General features: G+C 44.4%; 1 protein-coding gene across 1 annotated transcript in view; it reads left to right on the top strand.

Annotated features, from left to right (window-relative positions):
* ZBTB44 (zinc finger and BTB domain containing 44) overlaps positions 1–15399 on the top strand; it is a 121480-nt gene that overhangs the window by 77232 nt on the left and 28849 nt on the right. The window contains exons 4-5 of the mRNA XM_089660088.1: positions 11661–11824; positions 13377–13677. Coding sequence (XP_089516214.1) covers positions 11661–11824; positions 13377–13677 — 465 coding nt within the window. The remainder of the gene's footprint in view (positions 1–11660; positions 11825–13376; positions 13678–15399) is intronic.

Genomic DNA, 15399 nt, shown 5'->3' with positions numbered 1-15399 from the left:
CTCGATAGAGAATAAAGAATTGAGACAATTTATGAGAGGGAGAAAGGGAAATCACCAGAACAGATTCCAGGGCAGCATCCCAGACTTCTCTAGCAAACTCTCCAATATCCCGGGACCACTACGCCCTATCCTGGAGACTAGCTTGATCCTGTACTGTGGACAACAGCTGGGAGTATACACAAGAAATCATGCCCTTCTTGTGGGTTGCCTGAGTTACATCCTCTGAGTCTGTTAATATGAGATTGGAGAGTGAAGACTGAGCCTGTACTGCATGGCGTAGCTGAAGATATCGATAAAAATGCTTATGTGTAAATGTAAATTCCATTTGCAGTTGTAAAAAGGACTTAAGGATTATCCCCGAATACAGCTGAGATATAAATTTCAGGCCTCGATCACTCCAGTCGTGAAAACCCTCCAGTTTAGCCAGTTCTATATATTGCGCATTGTTCCACAAGGGAGTACAGGAAAGAAACCCGGTAATATGAAAGGAAGCTTTTAATGCACTCCAGACGCACTTCAAGAGGTCTGCGGTTGGAGCCGTGGATGGAAGGACCGGTAAAGCCATCTCAAGATGAGAAAGAGCCGAAATGGTTGAATCAGGAAGGGAAGTCAAACTTATAATGGGATCAGTACTATCACATGAATCCCAGCCAAGCACTTGCTGCACTTGGGCCACCAGGAAATAAAGTCTAGGCTCAGGAACTGCCAGCCCCCCGACTCCTTGCCATATTGCAACGTGGACAATTTTATCCTAGCCGTTTGTTTTTTCCAAATGAGACTCCTAAACTGTGTCTCTATGTGATTAAAACCATTTCTTAGGAATCAATATGGGAGAATTATGAAAGATATAAAGAAGTTGAGGGGCCCAAATCATTTTAATTAAATTGACCCTACCCACCACCGACAGAGGGAGTTTGCACTAACTGTTACACTTCAATTTCTGCTGATGGATTAGAGGTAAAAGATTGAGAGAAATATACTGTTTACGATCAGGAGAGACTACCACCCCCAAATACTTAAATGTAGACACTACTTGGATGTGTTGTGCACAGGCTGGGAGGGGGAGATCTACAGGATCCACGGGCATCAGCACCGATTTATGGCAATTAATTTTAAAGCCGGAAAATATACCAAAACCTTCAATAAGGGGCATAACAGCATCTAAGGATGTGGAAGTATCGACCAAATATAACAGTGTCATCCGCATAAAGGGATTTTTTTTCCGAGAGAACACCCCTTGTAAAACCGACGATGTCCAGAGATTGTCGCACCAAAATCGCCAAGGGTTCTAACTCCGAAGCGAACAAAAGGGGCAAGAGAGGGCAACCCTGCCTTTTCCCCCTCTGCAACCTGGATTTGGGCACTAGAGGCCGCATAGAGAAGCCGCACCCAATTAATGAACTTGGAGCCAATGCCGAATCTAGACAATACTTCCCATAAATAAGGCCATTCCACACTATCAAATGCCTTAGCCGCATCCAAAGATAAAATTGCCCTCCCCCAGGATTGTCCACTGGAATTTGCAAATTCAAAAAAAGTCTGAGAATATTATTAGCTGCTGCTCTAGAAGGAACAAACCCCGACTGATCTTTATGTATGATATTACCAATAATCCATGCTAGTGTAGTAGCTAGGACCCAGGCCAACAATTTAGCGTCCGTATTTAGAAGGGAAATAGGTCGGTAGGAGTAAGGTTTTAACTGATCTTTTCCAGTCTTCAATAGTACTATAATAACCGCATCATTCATGGAGGGGGGCAAACCATTTCCATCCATGGCGGCATTCAGGACATTGCGTAATGCCGGGAGGAGTTATACACCGTATCTATTATAAATTTCGAATGGCAATCCATCTGAGCCAGGAGATTTATTACTGGGGGTGCCTGCTAAAGCTTCGGATAGCTCCTCAACAGTAATTGGCTTATCTAGTTCTCTTTGGTCAGTCTTTAATAAGACAGGAAAATGGCAGGTACTGTATCTAGAAACTGAAAAAGCTCAGAATGGGTGGCTACAATTTTAAAAGCATACAGATCGTCGTAAAAGTGATGAAAAACTTTCAGGATTTCCGCATGACTTGTGCACATCACTCCATCGGCATCCTCAATCTTGTCTATAATGGACATCCCTTGTTGTGACTTCGCAACGAGAGTAAGGAGGTACCCTGTACTTTCCCTCTCTTTTTGTTGCAAAAAATATCGCCACTTGAGTAAGCAATGATTCATAAAGGGTCTGGGCCTCTTTCCAGGAGGTGCAGTTACGGGGGCTTGGGTCTTGGATTATCTGAACTTCCCGCTGTTGAACATCTAACAGTACCTTCTCCCACTCCCTGGATCTACGCTTAAACGCTGAAATCTCCAGGATAATCAAGCCCCTCAGGAAGGCCTTCATTGCATCCCAAACCATTCCTGGCGGATTTTTACCCTCGGCACGCTCTGGGATACCCACTGTGCGCACATTGTTGCGGCTTAACCGATTTTCCAAATCTTCCAATCTAGATGCACTAGTAGAAGCGATCGATTACACATATCACACGTCCCTATGTAATGGTTTCCAATCATCTTCCACGGTACTCACTTTCCCCTCCAAGGCTGCAGTGCGATCCCGCAATTTCTGAATATCTGGATGCACCAGGGTCAATGCCATCCTCATCCTTTTCACCTCCCCGGCAAGAACCGCTACAGATAAGGTGCATGTAGTGACTGCGGAGAGAATCTCTCTAAGGGTGGGTTCAAGATGATCTTCAATGGAAACAGCAGCCTTTGTTCCATGAGGCTGGGATGGTGGGATACCCACTGTGGGACTGCAGGATGGGATCTCGCGTTCTGCCAGTGCAAGAGGCATCTGAGTACAGCCTGCACAGTCTAGGTCCGGATCAATGGTGGAGTCCAAAAGTTGTTTCTGGGAAGTTTCCCTAGTGAGCGGCCTAGCAAAAAACATTTGAGCAGCCTCCCTCTGCTTCTCCTTGGATGCACGGATCAGTGTACTGCCATCTTGCCCAGCCGACTCATGCAAGGCCCGAGTTTCTTTCCCCCTTTTTACCCATCTCAGATCAGGATAAACGGGGCACCAAGTGATAGCAGGGGGGCCGGAGCAAACCCTAGGGGCCCAAGATGCCGTTTTAGCAAGAGAATGAGGTGCCAATCAGGATAAATTACAGGATGCAGAGTGGAGCTCACCAAGCACACGTCCTACTGTATGCGAAGCCAAAACTTTCTGTGTTTTGCTTTGGGAGATCAGCATTTCCAGTTTGTGGTGCTGCTGTTCTCTGCACCCTGAATATTCACAAAAGTGCTTGTCTCTCTTCTGGCACTTCTATGAACCCAGGGCATTTATGTCACAGGTTACCTGGACAACCTCCTGTTGAGGGACTGCTCAGCCAGGGCCTTGTCTGCCAAGGTCCAAAGGATCACCCAGTTCCCTCAATCCTTCAGCTGGATAGTCAGCTTTCCAAAATTCGCTCTCCAGCCCACACTGTCTTGAGTACCTGCATCTAATTTTGAACACAGCTCAACCCAGAGTCTTCCTCCCTTAGGAGAAGATTGCCTCCCTATGGTGCAGCTCTATCACTCTCGGTTCAAAACACCATGCTTCAGTTTGCATCTGCATGAGGGTTCCCTTTGCCCAGTTTTACCTTAGACGTATTCAATCCAACATCTTCAGGATGTAAAACAAGCAGATCCAATCCCTGGATCACCCAGTGCTTATACCCAGCCTAACAAGGATCTCCCTAGCACGGTGGATCTCCAATTCTGCCCTGAAACCGGGACTTTTTTTCCTTTACTTGAATGTTGTAATGACAGATGTCAGTTTACAACTCTTGACTGTCCAGGGGATATGGTCCCTGCAGGAGCTTAAACTCCCCAAAAACATTCTGCAAACGAGAGCTTTCAGATTGTCTGTACAACATTGAACCTCCCTGGTACAAGGTCACCCAGTCCGAGTACCGTTGGATAATGCCACATAAACCATGAAAGGGCTACTAGAAGCTTAGCAGCCCTAAAAGATACAGGACTAATGCTCTCATGGGCAGAAACTTGCTTTCCAGCTCTCTCAGCCATCCACATTTCAGGTGTGAACAATTGTCAGGCAGGTTTTCTAAGCCATTAATGCCTAGACCTGGGAGAGCGGTCTCTGCATCCTGAGATTTCTGTCTAAAGTGGGGAAATGCAGATTTGGACATTCTGGCCTCCAGATTCAACACCAGACTGAACAATTTGATGGCCAAGATCATGTAGCTTTTGCAGTAAATGCACTAGTGATTCCTTGTTCTCTGTTCCATCTGTTTTATGTCTCTTCTCCAATGAAGATCCTCCCTTGACTGCTGTGCAAGATAAAGGAGAAAAGTGTCCTGGTGATTCGCATTGCACCAAATTGGCACAGACGAATATATACACAGAGATCTACTTAGACTTCCGACAAGCAAGCCATCTCCTTTCCAAATAGACTTGGTGGCCCAAGGTCCCCTGTCCATCCTGCTTTCAGTTTCTGTTTTTAACGTAGTATGGCTGTTGAAACCTACGTCCTTAAGGATAGGGGTATCTTTGTTTTGGTTATTCCCATCCTACTCAGAGCAAGGAAATTCAACTCTCTAGGATCTAATATCATATATGGGATGCTATATCTTTTATGGTGGAAGGACAGAAGGCTTAATCCTATTAAATACTTTCACTCAAATTTTGGCCTCTGGTCTTGACCAATGTCTGGCTGTGATTAATTTCAAGAAACAGGTCTCCTTTAGAAACCTTTTGCCTCACAATCCTTTATCAAGACTTTCCTACAAGGAGTTGCTCATATTATTCCTCCTATTCCATCTCCTTTGTCACCTTTGGATTTCAGCCTGGCACTTCAGAGAGCTCCCTTTGAACCGATTACAGACATTCTGCTGGAAGACCTCAACTTTAGAGTTGCCTTCTTGGCTGCCAGCACCTCTGTTAGGCGTGTTTTTGAGTCAGCAGCGCTCGTGTTTTGCGAAAGAACTAGGTGGTTTTGAGACCAAAACCTTACTTTCTCTTACGTTCATTAACTGACACAGCGGCTTCTTTAACGTTAACAAAGCAGGGTTTTATAGCCCCATCTACAGGAGTAGGACACTAGGCAGAAAAAAAGACTTGGCACCTCCTATGTGCAGTCCTCTCTGGGTATAAAACCCCCTCTCTGCTATAGGTCTCCAGTCTTTTCTGCTTAGTATCTCAGGAGTATGGACCTAAAGCTTCGCTGGGACTTGTGGTCCCACAACTTTTCCTTTTTTTCCCCTGAACTTTTGTGTTCCTGCAGATATCTTCTATCAACAGTTGGGCTGGTGATGAGCTGGATAATCTAGATCCAGTGGTCACCCCAGTCTGACCAGCAAGAGCGCAGACCGCCAGCTCCGCATTTGGTCGGCCGCAACTATGCCCCACAGACCGGGTGGCCAGCGAGTTAAACGTCTCTCGGGGAGAGGAGGATCTGTCATAGAAGCTTCACCCGCACGCTCCGCTGGATTGGTTAGTAGGGACACGCCTGTTACCTCATTCCTGGCTTGACCCTGGTAGTGCAGGCTTTCTTTCCTTCTTTCTGCAGTCTGGGGCTGGTGGGGGTCTTGTCCTGCTGTGGGGGGAGGTGTCCATTATGGTTTGCATGCATGCCTGCCTGGATCTGGGGTGTGGGATGGCCAGCAGCCTTGTTATTATAGCCACAGTGGCCATTTTCTTGGAAGTTTTAGGCCTAAAGCCACTAGTGCCAGACACGTCAGCCGGCGGTCATTTTTTGGGGGTCTGAGTGGCTTTCAAGTGATGCAGGCCAGCTGGGGGAGGTCCTTGGTGGCCAATTTCCCATAGCCAGCGGCAGGAATTCCTTCAGGCACCTCGGGCTTGTCCTCAGACACTTCTGAGATCGAACCAGATCCTGCTGCCGATGGGTCCTCTGCCTCTGTTGCCACACAGAAGAAAGCATTGATAGCGGCACTTATTGATTCGGTGCATGAAACGCTAAAGATTGACGACCCTGCGGGGTCAGCTGATGTGGTACCTGTTCGGGACCGCAGGGCAGAGGCGGTGGCCCGTTCAGTGTTCACTGTCACCAGATTGGAACTTAGGAACTGTTGGCTACAGCTTTGGTCTCCCAGACACTGACGGAATAGGCCAAGGCTCTATGAGAAGGCTGGACTTCTAGTCAGTTACCCCAAGCGTATGTGGAGCTGGCGGACCAGTTGGTCCAGAGCTTAAAGTACAAAGCCCTTGATGTAGCTCTTCTTCTTTCCAAACTGTCCGTCTCGGCCATTGTGCTCCGGTAGGTCCTTTGGCTCAATTGCTGGTCAGTGGACCAGACCTCCAAGAAGGCTCTGGTGGACCTGCCCTTTCTGGGCGACCGACTTTGTTTTTCTTATCTCAGCCGTCAGATGCTGGATCAGGGCGAGTGGTCCCTACATCTGGAAGTGTTGCATCGACTCTGCATTTGCTGGGGGGACTCTGGACGTGGATCTTCTGGCTTCCCGTCTCAGTCAAAGGTTCTGCGGTTTTTGGCACAATCGTTGAATCCCTCGGCAGATACTGCGAATGCGCTGGTAACACCATGGGATCAGTACACTCTCATCTACACCTTCCCACCCCTTTGACGTATTCCTCATCTACTACGCAGGATAGAGACTGAAGGGATCCCAGTCATCCTCATTACTCCGGACTGGCCTTGTCGTTCATGATACGCTGACGTGGTGCGATTTGGTGGTAGATTCTCCCTGGAGGCTGCCTCTTCGGAAAGACCTTCTGTCTCAAGGGCCGGTCTTCCACCCTACTTTACCGTTGTTGGCTTTGACGGCGTGGCTATAGAGAGTCAGGTTCTGAAGGATGGGGTTGTCTGTCTCGTTGATTCCAACTGTGTTGAAGGCCATAAGTCTGCCTCCCGGAATATTTATCATCACACCTGGAGAGCCTATATTGGTTGGTGTGAAGCCTTGGGGTTCCATCTGCGTTCCTTCGTTGTGGCTTGGGTGTTGGCCTTCCTCCAACGGGGTTTGGATGAAAGGCTTGCGTTGAGTACAATCATGGGTCAAGTCTGTGCTGTAGCTATTTTTCTTTCAGCGGCCCTTAGCTACGCACACTTTCATTCAGGGGTTCGTCATGTAGTCCTCCTGTGCGCTCCCCTTTGTCACTGCATGATTTTAATTTGGTGCTGTCTATTTTTCAAAGGCCTCCATTTGAGGCCATTCAGGAAATCCCCTTGCTTACACTTTCGTAAAAGGTTGTCTTCCTTGTCACTATCACTTCGGCTCGGAGGGTGTTGGAGTTGGCAGCTTTGTCCTACATGTCGCCTTATATGGTTTTACACAAGGACAGGGTGGTGCTACAGCCTTCTCCTTCCTTTATCCCAAAGGTGGTGTCAGATTTCACTGTGTCCTCAACCAACCCTAAAGAGGTGGCTCTGCATTCCCTGGATGTGGTCCGCACGGTTCACGTGTTTTTGTAACTGCTGCCTTTTGGAGGTCAGACTCTCTTCATCCTCATGGATGGTCCGAAGAAGGGCCTGGCAGCATATTCTGCCACTATTTCTCGATGGATTCGGCAGACGATTGTTCAAATGTATGTTGTTAAGCACCTTCCTGGTTACGGCGCACTCCACTAGGGCGGTTAGCACTTCCTGGGCGTCTGTTCCTCAGGTTTGCAAGGCGACGACCTGGTCGTCTGTGCACATGTTTACAAAGTTTTATAAAATTGATGTGTTGGCATCCTCTGATGCTAGTTTTGGCTGCAAAGTGTTGCAGATGGCTGTTTAGGGCTCCTGGGCCTCTACTTTTGGGGTCGTTTTGCTCCGGGGGTTCTTTCTTTTTACATTTTATGGTTTCCCTCCCCTCATTCAGGCACTGCTTGGGGACATTCCTGCTTCGTTAAGGTTAAAGAAGAAGCCGCTCTGTCCATCAATGAATGTTGGAGAAATGGGTTTTTTTTGTACTCACTGTAAAATCCCTTTCTCTGAGTTCATTGACGGACACAGCACCCAACCCTCTAGGACAGTGATGACGAACCTTTTAGATACAGAGTGCCCAAACTGCAACCCAAAACCCACTTATTTATCACAAAGTACCAACACTGCAATTAAACCTGAATACTGAGGGATTAGTTTAGAAAAAACAACTCCTATATTAACATCTTTTGTCTTAAAAGAAAAACACAATAACAGAGCTTCCACTGACCACCAGCACAAGGGGACAAAGTTCCACTGACCACCAGCACAAGCTAAAATCTTGTGTTCATAAAAACGTATGTATTAAAGCTCACGAGTTGCAGCTAATGAGGCTCAGCTCATGACGTCATCGCCTGGCGCCGCTACTACTTTCCGAGCAACTGCATGGCCCCTATGTGCGCTGTTATCCGATGCTCGGCTGCTAGGGCGACTTGACTCACGTGCTGACAGAGGGCTCTGTGTGCCCGCTGTGGCACGCGTGCCTATGTTTGCCACCACTGCTCTAGGAAGATCTCTCCTTTGACACTGCTTGTGACGGACTGGAGACCAATAGCAGAGAGGGGGTTTTGTACCCAGAGAGGACTGCCCATATGATGTGCCAAGTGTTTTTTGTTTTTGTGGGTTTTTTTTGCCTATTGTCCTCCTGTAGGTGGGGCTATAAAACCCTGCTTCGTTAAGGTTAAAGAAGAAGCTGCTGTGTCCATCAGTGAACTCAGAAAAAGGGATTTTACGGTGAGTACAAAAAAAAAAATCCAGTTTATCATCTAAGGTGCCCTTCTCTTTCCACCTCAGTGAGGACATTGTCCTTCCTTCCCTCTTTCTTGCCCCAGGGCCATGACAAGGAAACAGCCCTACATTGTTTTGATATGGTCAGGACTGTCTACATGGCAGTCATGACCTCTTTTCCCAAAGCAGAGTCCCTTTCTTTTTCTGCCTTGAGGATCTTGCCTAACTACCTCACCAACCTGATTCCCAGGTACCACCCTACCAGTACCCTTCGCTCTTCACAGGACCTCCTTCTATCTTGCTCCCTGGTCTCCTCCTCCCACGCACGACTGCAAGACTTCTCCAGGTCCTCCCCCATCCTCTGGAACTCACTACCCCAATCCATCAGACTGTCACCTTCCCTCCTCACCTTCAGGCGCTCCCTGAAAACCCACCTCTTCAGGGAAGTCTACCCCACTCTCACCTAACAGACGTTCTCCTTCATTCCTCCTACCACTCCATCCCCCACAGCCATTTCCTCCTGTACCACTACCCCCTCCCTTCTAGATTGTAAGCTCGAAAGAGTAGGGCCCTCTAACCCCTCGTGTGCTGTTTGTAGTTGCTGTACTGTTTCATGCATTGTCCCCCCCTCTATTGTACAGCATTGAGCAAACCCTTTGGCGCTATATAAACTTGATGTAATAATAATCTTGCAGAGGATTCCCTGTTCCCCGATCCACCATTTCTAGGTTGATTAGACCACTAATTTTTCCATGGAACCCTGGGGTTCCTCCAGAGGTTTTCAGGGGTTCCTTGAGCAATGGACAGTTTCTGCCTCTCACATATGTTCCCACTAACACCATTGATCTTTTTAACTATCTGTAAGTAGGTAATTCTTCCCAGTGACCATAAGTGTAAGGCATATTTTTCCCACTTACCATCACACTAATGCATCATGAGATGTAGATATACTAATTTTTAGCAGGGGTTCCCTGAGACCAGAAAGTTATTTCAAGGGTTCCTCTGTTTTGAAAAGGGTACGAAAGGCTGATCTACACCCTTAAGAAAAATGTTCCTACCTTTCCCATCAGAGTCAACCTCACCAGCCATATTGGTGTCTTTTGGGTTTTTCATCATCCGTCATATGTATCCTGGAATTAAAAGGCTGCCACCTGGCCCTCTGATCATACGTTTTCCACTTTCTCCAAGGTGTACATTCAGGCTTCATCTGATGCGAGCTTCGTTCACAAGGGTGCTTCAAGCTGTTCTCCGATGATTTTTGGGTCACTAAACCCTTCATTTCTTGTGGGCCTGTTGGCAGTTGTATATTGCTGTTTTGTTACTCACCCCTTTAGGTTTATTGTTTGTGTATGTCTCATGGTCTATGAATACAGCTCCTGTACTGTACGATTATGATAATAGAAATTTTGGTTTACTGTTCTGTATCTTAGAGGAATGTACAAGATGCAGGTCCCTCCCCTTTGTGTTTTGATCACTGCATATTTTTTGCTGAAAAACTGGAGCCTTATGGAATGGGTGAGGTTGTATGGGTACACTGTAGGGGCAGCTGTAGCAAGTTTCAATCACATTTGCCAACTTACAATCACATGACGGTAGCAGCATATAACCAATGGTTTTATGAATACATGTCCAATATTTTATTCCAGTATAAGGAATTTACAGGTAAGTCAAAATTTCTTATTTTCACTTTTTATCTCTTATTTTATCTCAGTGCTGCTGGTCTCTTGCAGCCTTTTTGCAGCCACTTTCTGTATTCATACACTCCAGTGGTGGCTGCATGGCATTTTTGGGGGTGGGTTTCCTGATGATGACAGCAGTGTACCATAATGTGTGTTTTAAAGGGCTACTTGTAATCTTCTCCAGAAGCCTGTGGGACAGGGTGTCAATGCAGGAACACTATTGAGCGAAAGAGTGTTGCCATCCCATGACATGAAGTACCTGAACAAGAACCCATATAGCAGGATCATTAAATGTTTTTCAATTTATAACTTACTTTATTATAAATTAGCAACATGTTAAATATTACAGAAGGTTTTAGTGCTTGGCTTTACATTTACTTTGGGGACATATGCTACAGTCCTGTCAGAACTCAAAAGTGCTCAGTAAGGATCACTGACTTTTACGGGTTGTGTGTCAAATTTCTCATCTACATTGAAAATACAGTCCCTGATGACACTGTGTTATTCTGCACAGTAGAAACTTCATGCAGTAGGTTTCAGAATGGGAACATAACCGGAATGTGATTCATGGGGAAACATTTAGCAAATCTTGTGTAGATCTGCACAGTCCTGGCAGTGTTTAACCATGTAAAGACAATGCAGTGATTGCAATGGATGGTTACATGCAGTAGTGAGAAAGTAGAAAGTCAGCAGCACTCCAAAATATGAGAATGTCACATAAAGTCCAAGTAACAGTGTTTCAGGGCCTTGCAGGGTCCCCTTCATCAGGCTAATTCAGAGACAATGAACATATAAGTTAACACATCATATATAGAGCTCAGTAACCTATAGCAATCTTAATCCCCCCACCCTTGATTATGTCAGGCTGTATGTAACGTGTTTGTAATGAATTTTGAAAACTCGTTTCTAGAGTGCTGGTCACTTTCTACCTTTACTTAACTGGAAAACACAACATATTAATTTTATATTCCAATAAATAGAAGTTGTAGTGTTGAGAAGATGCTAAAGAAGGAAGCCCCACCCTGGTTATAGATTGATCTGTGTTTTCTCAGCAGTTCATGTGATGGGTCTTCTGCAGGAGCCTCTCTTGTACAGCTAATGTGACAGGTGCTCTTGAGGAGCCTCTATTGAAAAGCTCATGTGACAGGTGCTCTGGACAAGCTCCGGGTGTAAAGCCCATGTGACAGGTGCTCTGGAGGAGCCTCTAGTGAAATGCTCATGTGACATTTGCACTGGACGAGTCTCTGGTGTAAAGCTCACATGCCAGGTCCTCTGAAGGAGACACTGATGTAAAGTTTATGCTTCTGTTGTCTTTTCTTAGACTGGAAAATGTTCAGTATCCCTACCAGCTTTACCTGACTCCCTCCACAAGCAGTACAGAGCGGCCTAGTCCCAACGGCCCTGATAGACCTTTCCAGTGCCCCACCTGCGGAGTGCGCTTCACTCGGATCCAGAACCTAAAGCAGCACATGCTGATACATTCTGGTAAGTACTGGAGGTGTTGCGGGTGGGGGATATAAATGTCCATAGTGTATGTTTGTGGTGTCATCTGTCCACTTCTCTCTCAGCTTTTATCTCTAGAGCACTTTGATGGCTTCTAACTCCGACCCAGGTTTGCTTCCATTTTCTTCATGCATTCCTGTGAGCTCATCTTGTTCTGCTGTTACTAGACCTTCCAAAGCTTCCAGTTTTGTCTAAATCTCATGAAGTAAATGGTTTCTTTATAAAGAAAATCTTCAGCAACTAAGTTTACAGTAGATAAATGTATGTGTGAGTGATTTTATCTGCTAAAATGTTTGTAATTCTGCTAATTGATTTTACACCACTTGGGTACACCGTGCTTTTACTCTTGCTGTCAGCCTTATTTCTGATGCACAGGGAATCATGGGAGTTTAATAGAAATATTTAGACATTTATTATAACTGTAGTTAAAGTGGAACTTTACCCTTTCAGTCAACATTGACTATTTTTAATTCTTATGCTGCTAGCATTTGTAAATAGATGGGAAAGTATATATTTGCTTGTTTTAATCTTTTTTTGTTTTTTTGTTTTATTTCTTCAGTTACTTCCTGGTTTCCATGCCTAGGCAATTGAAGTCAGCGAAATTCCACTTAAAATGTCTTTAGGGCTTGTATAGATGGATGTTTTCCTCAATATGATGCGTGTGCACTTAAAATGCAGGTCAAGAGTTTCCGATTTACTTTAATGGTGCAGTATGGATGATTGTTCTAAAGCAACATCATGCCTATTCCTGTAAACACAGTGGTCCTATTCAGATTTGTTTGCATTAGCCAAACAAAGCATTTCTGCCTGTCTACACAAGCTCTAAATGTTTTATTTTCATTCAGTCCTAGCTGGATTGCATGGTGTGTCTTAGTCTTTCCTGGAGTTCTGGTTTAATTAGTTCATGGTTCTGTTAGGCTGAGTCTACATAGGCATTAATAGGGGTACACAGCATGTACATTCACTGACCACTTTATTAGTTACACCTGTTCAATTGCATTTAGGCATCTGGACCAGGTGAAGATGACTTGCTGAAGTTCAAGCCCAACATCAGAATGACATGGTTGTTGGTGCCAGATGGGCTGGTTTGAGTATTTCAAAAACTGCTGATCTACTGGAATTTTCATGCACAACCATCTCTAGGGTTTACAAAGAATGGTCCACAAAAGAGAAAATATTTCCAGCGTGTGGCAGTTGTGTGGACGAAAATGCCTTGTTGATGTCAGAGGAGAATGGGCAGACTAGTTGCTGTGACAATCAGATGGTAGGGTCAGAATTTGGTGTAAACAACATGAAAGCATGGATCCACCCTGCCTTGTATCAACGGTTTAGGCTGGTGAAGGTGTTGTAATGCTGTGGGGTATATTTTCTTGGCATTAGCAAGGAGTACCTAATAAAGTGGCCAGCGAGTGTATATACACAATCCAAGAAGATTGTACAGTGTAATGTATAACCAGCTTTAGTGTTATATACATTTTAGGTCTCTGTACATTACAAATATCAGTGATTTGTGTTATGCCTCTCTCTTCTTCAGGAATTAAACCGTTTCAGTGCGATCGCTGTGGGAAAAAATTCACTCGGGCATACTCCTTAAAGATGCATCGGCTGAAACACGAAGGTAAACGCTGTTTCCGGTGCCAGATATGTAGTGCCACATTCACTTCCTTCGGGGAATACAAACACCACATGCGGGTTTCCCGGCACATTATCCGCAAGCCTCGGATATATGAGTGTAAAACATGCGGTGCCATGTTCACCAACTCTGGAAATTTAATCGTGCACCTGAGGAGCCTGAACCACGAAGCGTCAGAGCTAGCAAACTACTTCCAGAGCAGGTGAGGTACCCAGCAAGAAGATGGCAGAGGGTCGACAGGCCTTAAATAACCAAATCTTCCTTCACACAGCGCAAGGGACTTCCTGCTCTCTACAAGTAATTCACTGATCAGTCATACACCCTAGCTTTATGTCAATGAATGGTTTGCGGTATTAGACCAAAATATTTACAATGCTAGATTTATGATAGACGTACATGCATAAGGGATGATAGATCTCCTATTATAAATGTCCAATGATGTGAATGACAGTCCTGTTAATTAAACTGACACACTTTGGTGAGGTCACTTCCATGTACCAAAGCACATCTGTGAGTATGATTATCCAATAAAAAACACACTCTGGACTCTATTACCATTCTACCATTCAGTAGAAAAAGTAGAATAAGAAACCCAACATGTTTTGGGGTTCAGACACTCCTTCATCAAAGTTCACATGTTATGTAACTTTAGAAATGTCTGGACTCGAAAGAGATTTGAAACATTTACTTCTTGCTGCATTAGTTGCTGATGCTATCATTTTATGTGATACTTATAAACATTTTCAAATCTCTCTGAGTCTAGGCATTTTTGAAGTTATATGACATCCTGTATGATCCCTGATGGAGGGGGAGTTTATGAACCTCGGAAATGTGTTGTCTTTTGTCTGTTGATTATCCAATTGCAAAAAACACTTTAATCTCTATTACCATTGGTGTGGTGAAGTTACCACTTTCTCCATATCTGGATTTATGACAGACATTTATGAGTAAGAGGATTTCAGTTTTCCAATAAACAAAAACTGAAGTACTGCCAATTGGCAAAATATTTGGAGCTGTAATTAAATAACTATTGGGCATTTTCATTGAGGACATATTTTTGTATTTTAAATTTCACGTGGAAATGACATTTGATATTGCGCTGCCAGAATTTCATGTTTAAAGTGTATTCCACCTTTTGTAGTCAAACGAGGAAAACAACTACATGTTCCCATTCACATTGTATAACTTTGTATAACTTTAAAAAAATATTTAAAAATTGTTGTTTATCTTTTTATGTGCTTTTTTTCTGAAAACTCCAAAGCGTAATTAAGAAAAAAAAGGTAAAAACCCTTCCTAGCTTTCCTTTCCATGTAACGTTAGGGGGGGTGCTGGGCTGTTGATGTTTACCATAATTAATCATGTCTGTACTGTGCTGGCAGATCTCATTGTCAGTTGTGAACTAGTTGTGGACACTGTCTGCCCTAACAAGAGGGTTAAAGATATCAAGACTCAGGTTATGTATTGTTTGTTAATGAACTTTTAAACCAAGCTGTCCCTATAGTGTTTCAAATAAGCACATTGCAAGTTATTCTGAGCAATACAAACTGCCTACATAAGTGTACAATCCTGCTCCAAAGAAACAACCAGAAAGGCAAGACATATTTTTGTAATATTAAATTATTTTTAGGTATGCTCTGTAAATGGGAATACATAACAAATATATGGTGGAGGTTTCCTAAATGTGTCTTCAAATGTTGGAAATACCATTTATATTTAATCTAGAGACGTAAAGATTCTCCTGCTAGTGACTATCTCTATATCTGGAAGTAAGTCAAAATCCCTTGTAAACAGCTGCTTTGAAAAAGAAAACAAACCTTAAAAACTGATGAACTTACCTTGACATAACAGAACCATAGAAAGCAAAGCCCTGTATATGTAATGAAGAAGTATGACTGCCCTGTGTACCAAGGTTTACAAACTATAG

Source organism: Staurois parvus, unplaced genomic scaffold (genome assembly GCF_062004578.1).
Source record: "Staurois parvus isolate SC_StPar_1 unplaced genomic scaffold, SC_StPar_1.0 ptg001200l, whole genome shotgun sequence".
In the NCBI taxonomy this organism is placed as follows: domain Eukaryota; kingdom Metazoa; phylum Chordata; class Amphibia; order Anura; family Ranidae; genus Staurois; species Staurois parvus.
This window is presented reverse-complemented; position numbering and strand designations above follow the sequence as displayed.